General features: G+C 45.7%; 1 protein-coding gene across 1 annotated transcript in view; it reads right to left on the minus strand.

The window, feature by feature from the left end:
* The window catches only part of LOC143962194 (protein diaphanous homolog 1-like), a 311409-nt gene that overhangs the window by 154810 nt on the left and 134095 nt on the right, over positions 1–22504 (minus strand). Inside the window, exons 4-6 of the mRNA XM_077471524.1 lie at positions 7407–7508; positions 3428–3558; positions 237–314 (exon numbers count right to left, since the gene is read on the minus strand). Of these exons, the coding sequence (XP_077327650.1) occupies positions 237–314; positions 3428–3558; positions 7407–7508 (311 nt within the window). The remainder of the gene's footprint in view (positions 1–236; positions 315–3427; positions 3559–7406; positions 7509–22504) is intronic.

The following is a 22504-nucleotide window of genomic DNA, read 5'->3' on the forward strand; positions in this document are numbered from 1 at the left end:
GGGGATGATATGAGATCATATTAACATAAAAGGGTAGATGCAGTAACTGCACAATTAAATATCAGCCTGGCTGTCTGATATATAAAAACAATCAAGTCGGGAAAATTAAGCCCTACCTTCCCAATAAACCAGATCAGCTAGTTATACTCCGTGTCTGAGTGGATTAGTAGTTTGACAACTAACTCATGATATTTATACAATGGAGAGCATAAAGCCATCCAAAAGTCCATACTTACAGTGACTTGTCTTCTTGTAGCCTCCTGAGGATCTCTAATAAACAGGAAAGACCTTCTGCACCAAAATTCTGAACCCAGCTGTAACAAAAAAAATATATATATATATATATATATATATATATATATATATATATATATATATATATATATATATATATATATATATATATATATATATATATATATATATATATATATCTGGATAAATCAGAAATATTAACTTAACATTTCACAATATTGGGTAATAGGCAGGCCTAAATGGCGAGTTTTCTCAAAATGAATAGGACAACACTGGAAAATATATACATATGACAGTGATTACTAGGAAAGTTATTACTACGAATGGTTTATTAAAAAAAAAAAAAAAAAAAGAGTCTTGTTTTGGGAGAGAGTTTTCGTTTAGCGATGCTGCAGAACTGCTAGCATTGTGCTTGAAATTCTAGTGTATTTGTAAAATCCTTAAACTTTTCCGACAAAAAAAAAAAAAAATATGAAGGCCGACATGTCTCAGTCTGTAAATACTACCTGCCTGGCCATACCATCACAAAACAGAAATTTCAGGCTGGGGTTAATTTCCTAAAACTAGAGAGTGCAAAATATTGCACAGCTGTGCATAGAAACCAAGCATCTTTTTTTTTTTTTTGTCAAAGCTTAATTGAACAAACTGAAGTTAGAAGCTGATTGGCTACCATGCAGAGCCGCACCAGATTTAGCACTCTCTAGTTTTAGTAAATCAATCCGTTTGTGTTATCAACTAGATTCCCACGAGCAACTGTGACTAAAGCCAGCCCATAAACAGGTTGAAATCCGAAATAATCCTTTCAAAAATCCTAGTTAAGATTTTTTTTTTTTAATTTTCGCATCATTAGAGGGCCACAGCAACGGCAGATTTTTGTGCGGCAAACTAATTTTAGTGATCAGGTATGAAAAACAAATTACTTCCCAATTGACGGTAGGAGAATCGTGCAAGAAATATAATTGAAAAAGAAATGTACATGACTGCAAAAAAAGGAAAACTCCCAGAAAGAAAAGCCACAAAAATTATTTTCAGTAGCAACATGAAGTAAAATTGAAGGCTTGGTTGGTCGAATTTCTAAATCAAATGGTGATACCATCGGATCACAAAACGCACAACATTTCTGATTTCCAAAAGAAAAATTGCTCGGAATTCGATCCATGTATAGCTGGCTTTATTTTGTGTAAAGTAAAATACTTGAAGAGTTTAGAAGCAAAAGATAATTGTCAGAATTGTTAATGCAGGTGACAATATCTCATCAAATACAAAACCTCCTAGCAAAACTGGACTATTCATTTTGTGAGCATTTCGGATTAGGTTTTTGCTGCTTGACTGAACCAACAGTAAAGTAACAGTAACATTTTAGCCATGAAAAGTCCTGCCCAAGAGAAGACACCACACCTATTCTTGTCGTTATTTGATTTTCCTTTGTAACCAGGATCTAACTTTACCTAACCTAATTTCTACAATTCTAGGTTAAGGAATAGTGGAAAGGCAGTTGATACAATTTAAATATAAAATCAGGAAGGTGTACAGAAGAGGCTTTATTGGCTAAGTAATGGCTAAGCAGAGGGTGTTATATTATTTTGTGGTATTCTTCTATATCAATTTTGTGGTTTCCTTCTTTATGACTTTTCAAGTTTTGGGCCCAGCTTCACCTTTGACATAAAACTCAAGTCTGTAGTCTTAGAATGCATAAATATAAAAAAGCAGCTTCCACTGCAATAACCACCTGCTCTCCAGTACTGCACCCCAGTACTTAACTTATTAAAGTTAAAGTGGTTGTAAACCCTTACAAACCACTTTGACCTACAGGTAAACCTAGATTAAGGCTTATCTGTAGGTTCAAGAAATATCTCCTAAACCTACACGGTTTAGGAGATATTTGCGCATGCGCCGTAGACAGTGGCGCACAGGCGCACTGAGTGCGCCGCAGTTTGTGGCGATATGCCGGCGAGTGGCGGCTCACGTGCGCATGCGCGGGAGTGACGTCATCGCGGCTCTGACGAATGACAGCGCCGGAGCAGTGAGACCCACCAAGAAGATGGAGGCTCCGTACACAAGGGGACATGGGTGACTTTGCTGGCTCCTGTGTCAGGTAAGTGACACATAATGGGCTACTATGCGATGCATAGTAGTCCATTATGCTTTGCCTTTGCAGGGAATCAAAGAGGAAGTAAACCCATCAGGGTTTACTTCCTCTTTAAATTTGTATTGCTTATGTCAGCAGGGCAGTAAATACCCCAAACAAATTTACCAATCTGTCATTCACCATGGGTCCTCTTTTGGTTTTATGACACCGATGGGTGATTCAAAAAAGGAAAAGGGAGGGGAGCAAGGGTCTTTGAAAACATGAAACCAAGTTAACGCCATCTCAGTTTTTACAGTGTACTCCTAATATTCAATTTAAAGCGGGTGTGAACCTCAGATATGAAATATATAGTGTGCACTTGTCTCAATTGCGAACACCAAGTGTCACTTTTGCCTGCTGCTTTTGTTCATCTGCTATCAGCATAAAACTGACAAGTTTTCCTGACACCAGGAACAAAAAAGGTGAGGAGGGAGCTCCAGGTGATTGACAGCTCTGTTCCTGTGTGAAGGGGGTGTGTCCCTTCAATCAGCTTAGATCTCTCCTCACTGAGCTCTGTAGAGTGTAAGTTCAGCTTTCTGCCCCCTTTTTTCTCAACTCTCAGACAAGTTTTAGAAATTATGCACTTTTAAATGGATGTAGAGAAGACTGCAGATAAAAAAAAAAAAGTACAACTTATGTAAGATGACTTGTTTCATCTGTGCATCAGCTGAGACCAGTCACTTCACTGGCTATATATGTAAGGGTCTACAACCAATTGAAACTAATAAAAAGTATATTTTTTTTATTGCAAGGTTCTCACTTTCCTTCACAGGGCTGAGCTGCTTCACTGTTTAAGCATTAAGCTTTTTATTTAGATATAGTGAACATTGCTATGACTGAGGTTGATGGAAGAAATTCTGGAGGCTGTCGTTTTTGAGTCCAAACTGATCTAAAATAAACATTTAACTTAAGAGATCCACCCAACTTGATGATGACTCTTCCTTGCATGAGATGATGAACTGCTGCACAAAATGAACATCTCTCAGTGCAACTTTAATTTGGGAAATATGAGGAATTCAGTTGATCTATTCCACCACTGCTTACCTGACAGGATTGTTATTGAGGGACACTCTCAGAGATTCCAAACAAGCCAGAAGATTAGCATCATTAAGTCCAGATTTCAATTCCTGGATATACATTTGTGCTGACCTGGTGCTTTCCTTCTTATTCATTCCCTGTGTTATAGGACACAGAAACCAGATGCATTAGTGTATAGAAAAGAGGTTAGATCAGACATCCTTTATAGGTTTTACATTTGCAATCCACATATTAAAATACATTCCCAGCTACTATATTTTAAAAGCAAGAAAGCCTATATGCTACCTTGTTAGTGGAAAGTTTCAGAGGCTGGAAAATGAGGTAGAGCTCTGATGTAGTTGGCAGAGAAGAAATTATAGTATTCAGGCAATTTAGGATTAAAGACAGATCAATGTTTTAAAAAGGGCCCAGATTGGCTGGTTATCCTCAATCTACAGTGAACTATTAGATCTTACATTTTCCTGGAATTTATTCAATGTTCTTTGTGTTAATGAATACAGTAAAACCTTGGTTTGAGAGCAATTTGCAAGACAAACAACATTTTTAAATACAGTTTGACTTGATATACAAGCAATGTTTTGATATACAAGTAGTGTCATGTCACGACTGTGTATAAAAGAGAAGAGAGGCACCACTATGTGTAGCAATATTGTTACATTTAATTAGGGTACAGCATTTAGCAACTCACATGGTTGGATGATTAAAACAGGCACAATTAAGTATGTAGTCACCCAGTTCAAGCTGTCCACATAGACCATCCTCCGCACCACCATGCCTTTCCATGCTGTGCTCCATGAGTGCTTCAAGCCTCCCTTTCAGATTGCAAAACTGCAAGGTAGTCTTCCTGCACACCATGGCAGACTGACAACAGTGAGAGCCAGCGGTGAGGAGGATGGTCTATGTGGACATCTTTACCCCTGATGCCTGCATACTTAGATGTGCCTGTGTTAATCATCAACCATGCAAGTTGCTAAGTTTTGTACCTTCATTAAATGTAACCATATTGCTACACCTAGAGGTGCCTCTCTTCTCTTTAATACTCTGTAGCTCCTGATGGATTTTGCATCTAATCCCCTTGTGGAGGCTTCCATTTGTGGATGGACATTTTATGGTTACACAACCTATCACAGTGCTCTTTATATGGACTATAAACTGAAAGACCTATGAATACATGGTTGTGGAACGAATCATCTAAGTTTCCATTATTTCTCATGGGGAAAGTCGCTTTGATATACAAGTGCTTTGGATTACAAGCATGTTTCTGGAACGAATTATGCTTGCAATCCAAGGTACACTGATATTTTCTATTCCATAGAAATAACTTTGAAATGTCAGGAATGTTAAAGCGGCATTAAATCCAGGATCAGAAATTTGCCCTATAATAAAACTTCAAAAATGTCTAACTTGTAAGTACCTTTGAAACAGGTGAGATTTAGGGGATTTAGGTGTTGGCTCTGATTTATGACATCACTCATGCATGTGTAGTTCACTGTGCATTCTCCGCACACTGCTTGTGCCATGATTGCAGAAAGCCTTGTCGGGATGGTGAATCTGTTGCACATGCATGGGAGTGAGGCCTTCAGAGTCCAGCTATTCAAGTGGCCGGAGAGCATGAACCTGGAAGGAAGACCTGGCAGAGATGGAAGCACCAGGAACAGTGACAGCTCAACAATGGAGGGCTTTTGTTTCAAAGACCAGTCTGTAATAATCTGTTAACATGTGGTACACCCTAGCACATTATAGCATCATTATGGGCCCATTACAAAAAACAAAAAGTGGAGTTTAAAGTGATATTAAAGTCTTGCTAGTTTTTGTTTAAATATAACAAACATGTTATACTTACCTACTCTGTGCAGTGGTTTTCCACAGAGCAGCCCAGATCCTCTTAGGTCCCTCATCTGCACTCCTGACCCCTCCCTCCTGCCGAGTGTCCCCACAGCAAGCAGTTTGCTATGGGGGCACCCGAGCTGAGCTGCTGCTCTGTGTGTCCATTCAGACACAGGGCCGTGGCTCTGCCCCACCCCTCGCTCTTCTCATGGGCTCAACGACTTTGGCACCCAATGGTGCCCACTGCTGTCTCAGCCAATGAGGAGGCAGAGTCATGGACAGCCGGGGCACTCGTGCAACATCGCCGGATGGAGGTGGGCCTCAGGTAAGTATTAGGGGAGCTACTGCACACAGGTGTTTTTTGTTTGTTTTTTATCTTAAGATGGATAAACCCTTGTATATTTTCACCTTAATTCACCCTATGCATTAAAGGTGAAAAAACATCCGTCGCTGACCAGCGGTCCCAGTTTTACTCACCTAAACCCGTTCATGCCCACACCTGAGACACGCTCTACCTCTCTGGCCAGGGTTCTCAGCTCGATTGGGTAGATTGATAGCAGGGCAGCCATTGGCTCCCAATGCCGTTAATCAAATCCAATGACGTGGGGGGCACAGCCAGGTACAGCATTCTGTGTCTATGGACGCAAGTGCTAGACTCAGGAGTGCGCCCCCACAGTAACCCCCAGGGAGAGTGCTTCTCCGAGGGGGTTTACCGATGCAGGGAGGAGCCAAGAGCGCCGTTGGGGAACCCCAGAAGACGATGATTGGTGCCACTCGGTGCAAAACGAACTGCACAGTGGAGGCAAGTATGATTTATTTGTATTTATTTTAAATGACATAAGAGGGTTTACAACTCCTTTAAATGCATAGAATGCATTAAAGTGATTGTAAAGTCTCATTTTTTTTTTTTTTACAAAAACATGTTATACTTGCAGTGGATTTGCACAAAGCAGCCTGGATCCTCCTCTTCTCAGGTCCCTCTTTGCTGTTATTGGCCCCTCCCTTCCGTTGAGTACCCCTACAGCAAGCAGCTTGCTATGGGGCACCTGAGCCAAGCTGCAGCTCTGTGTGTCCATTTGGACACGGAGCTGCGGCTGAGCCCCACCCCCACTCTCTCCCGGTTGGCTGACTTTGATTGACAGCAGCGGGAACCAAAGGCATCACTGCTGTATCTCAGCCAAATCCGGAGGGAAAGTCTCGGATGGTTGAGGAACTCATGGACATCACTGGATAGAGATGGGGCTAAGTTAAGTAATAGGGGTGCTGCTGCACACAGGAGGCTTTTTATCTTAATGCACAGAATGCATTAAGATAAAAAAACCTTGTGACTTTACAAGCCCTTTAAGGTAAAAAAAAAAAAAAAAAAAAAACCTTTTCAACCACGTTAATATGGTAAATTTACTAACCAATGAATAGCCATAAAATCTATTACACAATGCATGGAAGAATATAAACACTTAGGTGTCATATTGAGAGAGAATGCCCTGTTTATTGCAGTAACAAAGATACACAAGCCAGTCAAGCACAAGTCAGTATCTAACTACATGGATTAAGAGTGGAGCAATTAGCTAGACATCCTCAGAACCTATGATTTGTCTGTACTCAAAGTCCTGGTATGTAAACATTAAAAAGAAATGACCTATTCATATCTAGGTTGCATTACATATGCGTAAACTATAAACATGAGAACTTCTTACAGTTGAACTCCAGACACTAAATGTAATATTTGGACCGTAGCCCAACTAGCACATACTCATCCTAGATATTCCATCCTAGATATTCATGCCAGCATACCTGGCATATATCCAGCTTAGATTTCAGTATATCTGGCACACATCTATCCTAGATTGCTGCATACTTGGCACATGTTCATGCTTTATTGCATCGCATGTGGGCTTACACTTCACTGCTCCATAAAAAGGTAGCCTGTCTTGCATTATCTTCAGTTCCTGTGGTTGAGTTCAGTCACTGCTGCCCGCTTTCTATGAGAAAGGGTACTGATTACCTAAATGCCACTTATTTGTTCTATTGAGGCAGTGATGATATACAAGATAGATACAACGCTAGATCAAGAGTAAACAATGCAGGGGAAGAGGTAGGTTTGGGGTCTATTATAGCTACTGTCTGGAATTGGGCTTGAAGGTAAAGGACAACTTACAGCTTTGGATGTATGTAGATACTGGGAGACCATCTCTCTTTTTATCATCATATCCTTTGCCCGTAAAGGCTGTTGCTTTTCCTCATTGAGATTCATGTCGTTCTAGAATTTATAACAAAGAAAACAAAATCAAAGTTTGTACAATGACACAATTTGTAACAAAGAAATCATGGATAAAATATTGAAGACTGTAAAGTATTATTTTCACTACTCTCTGGTAATAATGTGTCTCTGGCATGATCGTGGAATGCAAACTATTATTCGCTATCCTGTAAAGGCCCATAAACAGGGTACGAAAATCAGATAGAAAACTTTGTACGACGAGCTGTCTGACGATTTTCAGATAGTAAGTATGGTGCTTTCGAAAGACGATTTCATTAGTATGGTTTTTGTACAAAAAATATCTTAAGAGCAAAAAAAATGCATGCTCAGAAATGAAATACATACAAAACTATTCAACACATTGGGGTTTATTTACTAAAGGCAAATCCACTTTGCACTGCAAGTGCACTTGGCAGAGCAGTCGCAGTAGATCTGAGGGGGACAAATGCAAGGAAAAAAAAAACTGCATTTTTGCTTGTACATGATTGGATGATAAAATCAGCAGAGCTTGCCCTCAGATCTAAAACGACTGCACTTCCAAGTGCATTTGCAGTGCAAAGTGGATTTGCCTTTAGTAAATCAACCCCATTACGTCACTTCTGAAGTTTTATTCTGTCGTCCGAAAATTTTCATATTGTGAGTAGCCTCTTTCGACATGAAACTAGTATGCCACAAAAAACGGACGTTGGGTCATCCGAAAATCTAAGCCTGTGTACTAGGCTTTAACCGTGCCATTTTGTTATAAAAGTAATTTAATAGCCATTTTGCCTATTAAAGTCTTAATAGGCAAATTCAGGCATTTAAAACGCATTAGAGAAATGTTTTTTAAAGTGTATATCTTGCATATCCAGTCAAAAAAGGTTTTATTTTACATTGTTTGATCTTAAGTGGGGGGAAGGTTAGAACCTGTCAGTTTTTACTGTACTCTACGGTCTGGTTGAGGAGAATTTCCCTACTTTGCTTTCCTGGTGACAATATGCCACCAAGAAAAAAAAAAATTTCCAAGAGGGACACAGATGCATAGATGGCAATTAAAAATATTATTTTTAAAACAGCTCATCTGTAAAATCATTTTCTTTGAAGTACATCACGGGACACAGAGCCATAGTAGTTACTATGTGGGTTATATGTCACCTTCAGGTGATGGACCCCAAGACAAGAAGTCCACTCCCTATATAACCCCTCCCACTACCAGAAGGACATCAGTTTTGGTAGCAAAGCAATACACATGTATACCAGAAAGAAGGGAGGGACCTCTGTGTCCCGTGATGTACTTCAAAGAAAAGGATTTTATAGGTAAGCCGTTTTAAAAACCCTATTTTCTTATCGTACATCATAGGACACAGAGCCATAGTAGTTACTATGTGGGATGTCCCATAGCAATGCCAAATGAAGGGAGGCAGACAACAAAAGTAGGGCACCAAGATACTAGACGACAGACAAGGAGGGAATGCAAAAAAACAGTGAAAACTGATCTCATGGAAAAAATAGGATTTTTGTAATCATCGTAAAATCCTTTTCTCTGAAGTTCATTGACAGACACAGCTCTGGCAATCTTGACCATAGGGTTATTACGCCACCTTCAGGATCACACGGCCGTCTGCAAAAATTTGCAGCCAAAGCAGGCAGATGATGCGCTTACATCCACTTTGTAGAACTTTATAAAGGTGTGAACAGACGACCCAGTTCCAAAACCCTCCTGGCCGATGTAATGGCCACTAGGAAGACTACTTTCTGAGAAAGAGTCAACAAGGGAATTTCCCTGGTGTTCTCAAACTGCGGTTTCTGTAGCGCAGATAGCAGCAAGTTCAGATCCCATGGGGGCAAGGGTGGACGCAACGGAGGGACTACATGCCGGACCCCTTGTACAAAGGTACTCACGTGATATGCCAGGGGTCATTAGAAAAAGACAGCCAAGGCTGATATCTGTCCCTTAATGGTGCTTAAAGCCAATTTCTGGTCTACTCCTCGCTGTAGAAACAGCAGGATTCTGGAAAAGGAATAGGTGTGTGGATGCCACCCCATCTACTCACATATGGAGATATAAGCCTTCCATGTACGATGGTATATCTGCTGAGAAGAAGATTTCCGTGCCCTCAACATAGTTGAAATCACAGAGTCAGACAGGCCTCGGTTCCTTAGCACCTGGCTGTCAACAGCCATGCCGTTAAACAATGGTAAAGCAGGATGGAGAATCGGATCGGTCTATTCGCATCGGTAGCCACCAGGGAGCGTCCACAACCAGGCATACTAGGTCGCCGAGGCCAATCTGGGGCTATCAGTATCACTGGGATCCCCTCGGCCTCCACTCTGCGGAGCAGACGTGGTAACAGTTTTAGCAGAGGAAAGGCGTAGATCAGTCGGTAATGATCTCATGGAGCCACCAACGCGTCTGAAACGTCCGCCCATGGATCTCATCCTGGATAAGAACCTTGGCACCTTCCGATTGAGCCGAGAGGCCAGGAGGTCCACATCTGGTGTGCCCCACCGCAGGCACAGAAGCCTGAACACCTCCAGGGGGCAAAGACCACTCTCCTGGGTCCAGCATCTGGCGACTTAGATAGTCAGCCTGCCAGTTTTCTACTCCCGGGATTTATATGGCTGACAGGGCCGGTACGTGCCTATCTGCCCACCAAAGGATGTGAGCGACCTCAGGTGCTGCAGCCGAGCTTGTTCCACCTTTATGGTTGACATATGCCACAGCCGTGGCTTTGTCTGACTGGATCCTGATCGGACGCCCTCTTAGTCTCATCGACCATGTGGAGAGGCATAGACTGATCGCTCTGAGCTCGAGCACATTGATCGGCAACTTGGATTCCTCCCACGACCAGAAGCCCTGGGTCGACTGTACTCCCAGTACTCCACCCCAGCCTGTCAGACTGGCGTCCATTGTGATGACCGTCCATTGCAGAGGTAGGAACGACTTCACAGACTGAAGTGCCAGGGATCTCAGCCACCAGAGCAGGGATCCCCTGACTGACTGGCTCACCCGAATCTGCTGGGATAACTGAGATTTGTCCCATTTTGTCAATATCGCCTTCTGCAAGACTCTGGTGTGAAACTGGGCGTACGATACCACCTCGAAGGAGGCCACCATGAGGCCAAGGACTCGCATGAAGAAGCCCAGCGACGACCACCTGCAGTTCATCAACAGCTTCACCGCGGCTCAGAGTCTGCAGTTTGTCTGAAGGGACAAACACTCTCTTCCACGGAGTCCAGCAGTAAGCCTAGGTACTCCAGGCACTGAAACGGCACAAGCACCGACTTATTTAGGTTTAACAGCCACCAAAATTCCTGCAGGGTTTGCATGGTGATCTCTACATCCTCCTTTAATTCTGAGGCGTTAGCTGCTCTCAGGAGATAGTCTAGGTAACCCACGATTGCGATCCCGCGTTGTCAAAAACACCAAAATTGGAGCCAATACCTCGGTAAAGACTTGGGGTGCTGAAGCCAAGCCAAAGGGGAGAGCCACAAACTGGTAGTGGGCTTACCCTACTGCAAATCGCAGAAACCTCTGATGCCTGAGGCATATGGGTATGTGCAGGTATGCATCCAAGGACACCAGAGAGTCCCCCTGATGGAGTGCAGCGACAATTGTGCGAACTGATTTCATTCTGAACCTCTGTACATTTACAAAGCAATTAAGGGCTTTTAGGTCCAAGATTGGATGTACCCCTTCCTTTCTGGGGACAACAGATTGGAATAGAACCCCTGAAAACGTTCCGGAACAGTTACTATCACCTCGTGGCTTAGCAGGTCCCTTACTGCCCCAGAAGGGCCTCCTGGCAAGTCGGGAGTAAGGGTATGCGGGGAGGGGAAGAATCTGCTTGGTGGGCAAGATCTTGTAGCCTGATGAAATCAGTTCGCAGACCCATTGGTCAGACAGCCAAGAGGCCCACCAGGCTGCAAACTCGCGAAGGAGACCCCCACCCGAGTGACAGGCAGGGGCAAACCTTCATGTGGAAGCATTTTTGCTTGCTGGCTTGTTAGGCTTGCAAGTCCAGGGACGCTTCTGTCCCTCCGTAGTCACCCTGTTGGACTGGGATCGTTTAGTCGAAGTCCTGGGCGGACGAAAAAGTATTTTGAGCAGAAAATTAGGGCCCATGCCTGCAGCGTGGCTCCTTACTCTTCCTGGCCTGTGGGAGCAAGGTGCTCTTCCCACCTGTGACATTCTTAATGTCATCCGACGAGGCTCCAAATAGCCGCTCACCAAGGAAGGGCAGATATCCGTCAAGTGTTTTTTTTTTCTTTTTTTTTTTTTTTTTAGATGCCTGGTCCGCAGACCAGCATTTTAGCCCAATCAGGCGCTGCAGTACCACTGCTGACACTGAAGCCCTGGAGAGCAAGGGAAGCGTATCCAGGGCCGCGTCACACACGGACTTAAAGCCATGCATTAACTGGTCTGCTAGTTCCACTCAGACAGGAGTAGCCTGCTGCTTCTCCAATTCATGGTGCAAAAGTTCTGCCCATTCAGTAAGTGTCTGCTACACTAGTGATGTGGCCAGTACTGGTCATATTGCTGACCCAACAACTGTAAATAAAGAACGGGCAACTGCCTCGGCCTTCCTGGCGGTAGGGTCCTTAAATGAAGGAGTCCCCCTCTACAGGGATCGTGGGTACTTTATTTAACCTGGATACTGGGGGGTCCACGACTGGGGGAGCCAACCATTTTTTTTTTTTTTTTTTTTTTTTTTTTTTTTTAAGAAGGCTCTCCTAAAAGGGGTAACGCACCGCCATTATTTTTGGGACCGAAAAGGTCCGTTGCGGGCGTCCCCATTCCTTGTATATGAACGTATCGAAATAAGTCAGATACGGAAACACCTTAGGTATATGGGCTGGCTCACTGGACCCAAAAGGCACCGCTACTTCAGCAGAGGATCCTGCTGTATCCTGAATTTTCAGGGTATCACGCACAGCTGTGATAAGTGCTCCAATTAGCGCTTTGTCTTGCGTGGACCCAGACGGGTACTCATCCTCACTGTCCGATCTGTCCCTGTCAGCGTCATCTGAAGCAACAGAACAGGGGCCATCAGTCGCTGTGGGGGCCCGAGTCTGAGTCAGCTCTCCCCGGAGGACGAGGGGGTGCTTTTTACCACCTTTGCGCCTGCAAACTGCCTCCACCCCGACAACAAACGTTTCAAGGACCGCTGACAAAGCGTCCAATGGCACTGCACTCTTTGCAGACAAGCCGGTTGCAATTGCAGGGAGTTCTGGGGAAGAAACACCAGTTTCTGAAGCCATGCTGACCCACCCTGTCTGCCACCCTTGGGGACTTAGGACAGGTGCACAATCCCACCCTCCTAGCTGCTGCTGCAGACTGAGAGGCCCCCACCGCAGGACTCACCACCCCGACCAAGTGCTGCACCGTTCTGTTACAGGTGCCTGTGTCCAGTATCAGCTCCCAGGTGTCCAGAGGAAAAAAAAAAACGTGCTGTTCTGAGCAACGGACCAGCGCTGAGGAAAAAAAACGCACTGAACAACAAAATGGCCACCGGCCACCCTGTAAAAGGGACAATCGCAGGGAAAATGGTAATGTAGAAGTCTTTTTATGCACATGGAGATATGCATCTTTGATATCGATTGAAGCCAAGAACTCCCCTTCTTGCAGGATGGACATAACCAATCGGATTGACTCAATGTGAAAGGATCAGATGTTTAAGTGCCGATTCAGATCTTTGAGATCTTGAATGGATCTTACCTCTCCGTTTGGTTCTGAAACTGTGAAAGGTTTGAATCAAACCCTGTGTCCTGTTCCACTAAGGGAACCTCTGCTATCACCGACTGGAATAATAGATGATCCAGAGCCAGAAAGAGAATTCTTTTTCTCCGGTTCCTTGGGAACATTTGACCTTAGAAAAAACGAGGAGACAGAAATTCTTGGAACTCTAGTAATAACCTAGAGAAAAAAAAACTGCAGAAGCCACCCATCTGTCTTGACATTGTTCGTGCCAGATCTTTGAGAATTGCAGGAGCCTTCAACCCTACCCGAGCGAGCGGGGGCACCCCTTCATGAGGCTTTAGCATTCTGCTTTGTGGTCTTTCTGCCCCAAGATTTCTTCTGACCCTGGTGCTGCCCTTGGGACTTCCCCTTGAACCTGATGGTTGAGGCCGTCGAGACTGCCTAGAGGCTGATGCCTCTGGCACAGGAGAGGCAGCACAATTAGAGAAATATTTGAACTTCTTTACTGGTAAAAGAGAGCTTTTCCCATTAGAGATGCCTCGGATGTATTTATCCAAATCGTCTCTAAATAGCCGTTCGCCATGAAAGGGAAAACTGGCTAAGAGCTTTTCACACAGTGCTTCGGCTGACCAATTTTTCAGCCACAGAACTCTGCAATAATGCACTAGTCCAAGCATAAGCCATGAGGCTTAAATGATAGAATCTCTCATAGCATCTACTGTGAAACATAGTGCGTCTGATACACGAGCCCATTGCTGGGCCTGCTGATCAGGCAGAATTTTAAGTATCGCCACAAACTGTTCCTTAACCTCCCTGGCGGTAAGATTATTTCGGATTTTAGGTGCTAAAAGCGGTACAATTATTTTGCATGAAAATTTGGCTTTTTATATTGTAGTCCTGTAATTCTTAGCAATAACTCACTTAAATTTGTCCAAACCAAAGTCTAGCAGACATCCCGGGTATGATAAAGTTTGAAAAATGAAAGCATAAATTATAATATAATAAATAATTATAAATAATTGTACCAAATAATAATATAACAATAAAAATTATTCAATAATGTAATAAAATCAAAAAACACTGAAATTTGCTCAGTTGCAGAATTGTCACTGTCATTACTTGTCAATATTTGATGACGGATCTCCCCACAAATCGTTATCGATCAATTCTGCGAGTGATTCCAATTTATTATCGCCGTTTTCTAGCTGGTTTAAAATAATTTTTGATGTAAAGGGACAGTTTTGGTTGCTATGGACAATCTCCAGTTTCCAGGCATAAAGAACAGTTTTTATTATATAAAACTGCATGCGGGGCACTGGGCAGACCACTAGGGACAAAGGGGATGTGAAATAATTACATACAGCAATGTAATCTGTAAGATTACATTATACTGTATGTATAGTGAGTGTTTCGCTTTTTGAATTTGGCGCCGATCTCCGTCCCCGTGCGTCGCAACTGCATACAGCGATGCGGTCCCAAGTATGGCTCAGGGTTAGCGCATTTGGTATAAAATTTCCACCCCGAGCCAGACTCGGGAATACTGTCAGGGGGGTTAATGGACTGAGATACACCAATTGCAGCAAGAACCAGCTGTGCTACTGAACTTGCTAAAGACATATTGCTTTTAAAAATAAATTCCAACTTTTTATCTGTTGGATCCTTTAACATCAGTGCATTATCCACCGGACATGTGAGATTCTTGCTCACTGAGGTTATTGCAGCAACAATTGCTGGAACCCACCCCCCCCCCACCCCCATTTTCTTTCATAGAAATCCTCTTCCATAGGATAAAGAGTGGAGGATAATATTGTTTATCCGGATGTTCCCATTCAGAATACATAAGCTTAGCCCATGCATGAATAGGAAAAAACATCCCCAGATGGGGGAGATTCTAATGAACCCAATTAATTAGAGGTGGGTTCCTCAAGAGCCTTCGCTGCAGGCAGCAAAAAGGTAGAGTAAGGGAGAACACAAGCAAACTGTCATGTGATGCTACTCCTAAATTAGGATCCTCAGAAGAGGATAAATAATTATCTTCCGAATATTTGGGAAGATCTACCCAATTCCCAACCTTCTGCACCTCAATAAGAGGGTCCTGAGCACTAGATGGGAATCTGCTATGTTTAGCCCCACTATGGAGAGACGACATAGCATCAAATCTTCTTTCCAAATTACAAATGGTAGACGAAAAAAACCTCTTGAAAGATATATACAGGGAATGAAGATTTATGCAACAGTTTCCCTTGATAGCTCAATCTGACCAGCCGCTTTCTTCTAAGAGGAGGATGACATTCTTTTAAAAAATGGATTTAGTTTATTGTGAAACCATTGACCACTTTAGAACCCTTGGAGGAGTTCCTGGTCCCATTACCACTCATAGCGTGAAGCATAAAGCAGAGGCACTACAAGCAAAAGAATGTACACCGCTAGGCTATAGTTCAGCTCTGTAAGCAGCTATTAATCCTAGCCTGGTAAAGTATAATGTGTCAAAGGGAAATGCCTGTGTCACTTAACTGAACAAGCCATTCTCCTGCTCTGTCCCTCCACAGCCAGCAGCAGCTACACACACAGTGCTATAACACTTCCTCCACGTGTGGCCAGCATCCGACGCCGCTAGCCATGCCCCCCGTGCGAATTTCGCCCCCCCCCCCTCCATTCAAAGGAAAGTGTTTTCCCGCGCGAGCGGCGGCTCAGGTGTCCTGTGAAACAGCAGACATGGTGGGGGGTAAATCCTCCACTGAGCGGCCATGCGTTCTGTCCCTTTTTTTCAAAGAAGGAAACTGCTTTTTGGCATATCAATTCCCCAAAGAGGAAAAGGACCAACATTGAGGGTGCAGCAGGAGGACCGGACCCCCCCCCCCCCTTCTTATCAGAGGATCTGCTTGTGGCCAGAGGAGAGGAGAAATTAAGGCTTCTGCTCTTTTTCCAGCATCAGGCGGTGAGTGCTCAATACAGCCCCCAGTGGTAACACATAGGCATGACAGCATTATACATAGAAGGAGAAATTCCTAAGAAAATCTCCCTTACCTTTCCTTGCAGCAGGGTTATTCGAGATAAAAACCCAATCTTCACCCTTCACGGTGGCCCCCGAGATCTTCAGGAAACCTCCGGTTACCCACAATCCTGGACCTGCGACAGTACCCTGCCAGTAAAAACTTTACGGCCTTACTACCAAAAAGTACTGGATCACAGGGTCCAGCTCTCTAAAGAGAAGCTTTTGCAAGCAAAACCTTTTTTCTTCAGACAAAAGGCCCGGGTACCATTCATTTCGCCCATGAAAAGGACATCAGAATTGATCCGGTCAGCACGGCTATCCCCAGCAGGGAAGCTTCCTGTGGAGCTCAGCACAGCACATCTTTACTCGTGACCAACACCTTAGGCACTGGCGTAAAAACTGAGCACGGGGGCGTGGCCTGGCAACGGAGGAAGATGGCAGCTTAGGACGAGAGCTCCGCCACCCAGACCTCCTATTTTGCTAACGGAGAAGATGACTGGGAGAAGCTCCTCTATTTTCCGGACGGCGCAGGATTCGTCCACGCAGCTTAGCCGCAACATTCCGGCGATGTTCCGCTCACAAGCGGCGGACGTGCAGGCCGCATCTCAGACCCCGGACCGCAGTATGTCTGCAACCCCACCGGATCTCCAGGGAGCCTCCGCGGTGACAGGTACGCACCACCCGCACGTCCCTCCCACTCTGAATCTGGCGGATTTACACTCGGTGGCCACGGACATTAAAAACACTCTATTTGCAGCCATATCAGACCTCAGATCGGATATCAGGGCAGTTGCTTCCAGGGTGGAGCGGGTGGAGGCCGCAGCCATGACACATGGAGCAGCCATACAACAAGTACAGCAGGTCTCTAGTGTGCACAGCCAACATCTCCTGGACATGCATAGGCACATGGAGGACCTGGATAACAGGGGACGAAGGCGCAACCTTCGTGTGCGAGGCATCCCAGAAACGGTGGAAGGTCCCCAATTACAGGCTGCAATTTGGGCTATTTTCAACACGCTGCTGGGTAGGCCTCCGGATGCCCCAGTGGAGATGGAGTGATGCCACAGAGCTCTGAGGCCCAGGGGCAGGGATACAGATCCCCCCAGAGATGCGGTGTGCTGCCTGGTAAGCTTTACTCAAAAAGAAGACATCCTGAGGCTTGCACGCAATCATGACCGCCTGGAGTACGAAGGTGCGCGCATTCAACTGTTCCAAGACTTATCTGCCATCACGCTGCAGCACAGACGTGACCTCAGACCGCTGTTACAAGTTTTGCGAGACCGCCGTATCCCCTACAGATGGAAGTTTCCATTTTGCCTGCAGGCCTCAGCTGGAAATCGTACGGCACACCTGAGAGTCCCGGCCGACTTGAGACCTTTCTGCGATACCCTGGGCATCCCATTTGTGGAGGTGCCTGACTGGTACAGTGCCTTCTTGCAACCGGATCCCTGGATTCCCACCCAGCCTGACTCTACGCCGCGATCACACAAACACCGGCCAAGGAGAAGGAGGAATTCTACTGCCTCTGCTCATAGGAGTGGAGGTGACATGGAAACTTAAGACAGCCCACGGGAATCCCCCTCATCTGTCCGTCGCAGAACCGACCAGTGATTAGCTACTCGGGTGGGCGAGTAGTCCCATACCACCCCTTTGTTTGTTATCCTGATCAGTGGACTTGCACTTATACCTAGCCATTCCAGAGGGCCCTCTGGATTGTATCCTCTCATGCGGCCTATCCTGACAGCGAACTGGCAAGGTGGCGTAACTTTCATAGACTGCGGCCGCAGCAGAAGCAGACTAAGTATTTTTCCCCAGGCTTGGGGTTGAGAACCGCCACATTACATTCTGTTTCCCAGGGCAACTAAGGGACTTTATGCATCTCATAGACAGGCAGGCCCCTGACTTTTGGTTGTGCTTTTAAGGAAGCTAAGGGGAGCAACCTCTCTCTGGTTGGGGACCAAATTTATTCCACACAGACTGAACACTGTTGATATTGACCGCTCATCCTACATGTCAGTATGTGCCCTCCCTGGCTGATAGGGGGTCCTGGCCCTGCTCCCCCAGCTGAGTCCATGGGCCTACAAAGAGACGTATGCCCTATTTCTTTCTCCCTACAGTCTGGCCCTTGGCTTCTGCTGTTGGGACTGATGCTTCTGATCGCTATTCTCTGCCAGGAACATGAGCGGACTTCATCCTCAGTGACTATCATCACTCTTACATGCCTGCTGATTGGGATAGTTGCAATGGTTCGCTATTTGACCTGGTGCTCTTTTTCAACATGTTGATGTTCCCCGCTAGGGGCTGGTTACTGTTTGGTTTACAAATGTACTGTTTGTTGGTCATTTTCACATGTTTACTGTTGGGGACCGGAATTTCTTGGGTATTGCTGTTTGAGCTTTTACCCGTGCAATCTCGGTAATCACCTAGCTGTTCTTGGTCATGCGGAAGCATCGCTGCAGAATGAGGTGTCTCGCACTTCCGACCTGCCCCTTCCAGTGACTGGCAACAGGTCTGGCGACTTCGCAGTCCCTACTGGGGCTGGTAGCGCGGAAGGTTCTGCTTCGCTGCTCTTCATTGGCCGAGGACACTGGGTTGGGGACCTTATAACTTGGTCCCTCTAGCCTAAGGCCTACTGTTTGCTTAATTCTGGGTACAAGTTACAGGTTAGTTTTGGATGTAGAATATTATATTATTTTTGCTGCCGGAAGTACTCTCTCGCTTTATGTTAGGGATATGGGCTGGAACGCGGTCCTTTTGGAGCTTGGTGGAGGGGCTATATGGGGTTGATAGTTTTCCAACAGACCTGTCCCTCCAGAAGGGGGGTTCTTCCCATATTATATGAGCCAGACAGGGAGTCACCTGGGTGGGGATAGCTGTGTGACTCTCTATTGTTCGGCTTCGTTCTCACATCAAGGAGGCAGGTTCCCCTCTTGAACATATCCGGAAATAGTTACTCTGGTTTTCTTTTTTTGTTTCTACAGGGCAATTAGGTGGGGTAGCGGGCCTATACCCACCTCTGGTTGTTTTATCCCCTGGGATACCCTCAGGGTCCACGCAGTGCGTTCGGCGGTGTCCCCAGTAACAGCTGGGACCACCACTGGTGTTTATTTGATAGCGGTTGCCCCCCCTCCCCCCCCCTTTTTTTTCTCTCCCTCTCCTCCTCGCCCTCTCTTTTTCTCGCTCCTCCTCTTTCCCTTTTCTCCAGATTCACCCTCTCCGTCTCGCTGTTGCGGGGCTTGGACAAAGACGTATACTGAGTTAGTGTTGTGACCATTGTATTCTGCTCACACCTCTCCTCTGCCTCCGACTATGTCTTCCGTAAAGCATATTTCGGCTCCTCTGTCGCTTAAAGTTCTCTCCCTGAATACTAAAGGACTCAATGTACCGGAAAAACGGAGCAGTGTCCTAGCAGAGGCCCATAGACCTAAGGCGCAAATCCTTTTCTTTCAAGAAACACATTTCAAAACTGGTTCGATTCCCCGCTTGTCGGACAAGCATTTTCCGACGGTATTCCATGCAACCTCCCCTGACTCCAAAGCTAAGGGTGTTTCCATCTTAATAGCCAAATCTCTTCCGTTTATTCTGACTGATCAACTAGTTGACCCGGAGGGCAGGTACCTGGAAGGACAAACCTGTAACTCTGGCGAATGTGTACTGTCCCAATACTAATAGAATCCCGTTTTTGAAAACCACTCTATTGAAACTCATTACTTTCCAAGCTGGCCTCCTTATTTTAGGGGGGGATTTCAACCTAGCGCTAGATCCCTTGCTAGATACCTCGTCGGGGACGTCTTCGCTCCCTTACTCGGCGCTGCGGCAAGTCAAACTCCAACTTGCATCTCTCGCGCTCCACGACACCTGGCGTACGCTCCACCCTAGTGAGAAGGACTATACCTTCTTTTCACACCCACACAATCGCTATTCGAGGCTGGATTACCTTTTCATACGGCAGACAGATTTGTCCCACCTAGCCAACGCATCCATAGAAGCTATGACACTCTCCGACCATCATCCCATCACGCTGACTTTGCAATTCCCACAGAGGGAGAGACTGACCAGAATGTGGAGGCTGGATGCGTCCACCTTGTCAGACTCCGCGGATTCAGCCCGCATTGAACAGGCCATACGGGACTACTTTGCCACGAATGATACGCCGGAGGTGTCTCCTATGGTGCAATGGGAGGCACATAAGTGCGTGATTCGGGGACACCTTCTGGCGATTGCAGCTAGGAAGAAGAGGGAACATCAGGAACTGATAAAGACCCTTACCCAGGAGATTACTAAATTAGAATTGCAGCACAAACGTACTAAGGCCACTCAAGTGGCGCAGCAATTGGCAGACGCACGGGCTCAATTGGTGGAGGAACTGTTTCGGCGGGCGCGTAAACGCCATATGCCATCGCAAAAGTTGTTCTACGAACAGGGCAACAAACCTGGGAAGTTATTGGCACGTTGTTTACAGAAGCGCACCCTTGCCACTACGGTGCACCATCTGTCGGATAGTGCGGGGCGCTCCTTCTCAAAAAACGAGGATATCGCGCAGCAATTTCTTCATTACTATAGTAAGTTATATAATTTAGAAGAAGGCGTTCGTGACCCCGCAGAGGATAGGGCACGCTCACGGTTGATTGGGGAATTTCTGGACAAATATAGCCCTAAAGCGTTGTCAGTTGACGATCGCGTTGGCCTGGAAGCTCCCTTGTCCTCTGAGGAATGGGAGACTGCCTTGAAGTCGATGAAGCCGGGTAAAAGCCCAGGCCCGGACGGCTTCACGGTACCATACTACAAAAACTATGCAGCCCTACTGGTGCCACGGTTTCTCAAAGCCTTTAACTCACTAGCTAAGACCCCCCAACCCCCGGATACACTTCTAGAAGCATATATCACGGTGTTACCCAAAGACGGTAGGGATCCCACAGACGTTAATTATCGCCCAATTTCACTTTTAAATGTGGATTTGAAGTTGTTTGCGAAGATTATTGCAAATCGTCTGGCGTTTTACATTCCTGCCTGGGTGGGGAAGGACCAAGTGGGCTTCGTACGGGGGAGGGAAGCGAGAGACAATACGATTAAGGCCTTAAATCTCCATCATTGGCTGACTTCCACCCAACAGGAGGGCTTCTTTCTAGCAATGGATGCGGAGAAGGCGTTCGACAGGGTGGCCTGGGATTACTTGCAAGCGGTGCTTCGGGCCCTGGGCCTGGGCAGCACCATGTGTACCTTTATTGGGGCTTTATATTCTAACCCCAGGGCCAGGGCCAAGGTTAATGGCCACCTGTCGGACGCCTTCCCCATCCGAAATGGCACTAGACAAGGGTGCCCTCTTTCTCCCCTTCTGTACGTCCTCACCCTGGAACCCCTTTTGCGCTGCATTAGGCTTCACCCGGACATCAAGGGCATCAGGGTTCGTCATAAGGAATACAAAATCGCAGCTTTTGCGGACGATATCTTACTTTTCCTCACATCCCCATTAACGTCTCTACCAAATCTAATGCCACTCCTGGAGCAATTCAAACGCATAGCCAATCTAAAACTTAATTACTCCAAATCGTTTGCGCTGAACGTTTCCCTGTCACATGGTCTTGCCCAGCAATGTCAAGCCAACTTTCCTTTTAAATGGAACTCAGATGCTATCACATACCTTGGCATACAATTGCCTGGCAAGCTAAGTTCCCTTTATGAAAGGAACTTTCTCCCCGAACTAAAAACTATACAACAGGAACTGCAGAGGTGGGATGTCCCGACTCTGTCGTGGTTTGGGCGAGCTGCTGCTCTCAAAATGACTGTGCTTCCACGACTTCTCTATAAAATGCAAACAATCCCCATACGTCTTCCACCGGCCTTTTTCACAGCCTTTAAAAGAATTTGTAGATCCTTCCTCTGGGGCGCCAAATCCCCTCGCATCAGGTGGGCAACCCTGGTTTTACCCAAAGCTAAGGGAGGGATTGGTCTGCCCGACCTTAAACGTTATTATTGGGCAGTACACATGGCCAGGGTAGTCGACTGGAAGGTTCACTCGCGCTGCAAGGACTGGAAAGAACTTGAAAAGCTCATTGTCCGCCAAGACCTGCAAGCGCTTCCTTGGAGTAATAAGCGACCCACGGGGCATCAGCTCTCTGCACACCCTCTTGTCGGGGCAACTCTGCAAGAATTCACCAGGGCTTGCAAGGCAATGGCGCTTTCCCACACAGAGAGTCCGATCACTCCTATTAAGGGAAACCCTGACTTCCCCCCGGGCTTGACTGCTAGTTTCTTGGCTCATGAATGGCCATTTACAGAGATGGTGGTGAAACAATTCTTTAGGAGGGGCAGGTTCTTGAG

Source organism: Lithobates pipiens, unplaced genomic scaffold (assembly GCF_037356315.1).
Source record: "Lithobates pipiens isolate NorthernLeopardFrog02 unplaced genomic scaffold, aLitPip1_a1.2 Scaffold_8, whole genome shotgun sequence".
In the NCBI taxonomy this organism is placed as follows: domain Eukaryota; kingdom Metazoa; phylum Chordata; class Amphibia; order Anura; family Ranidae; genus Lithobates; species Lithobates pipiens.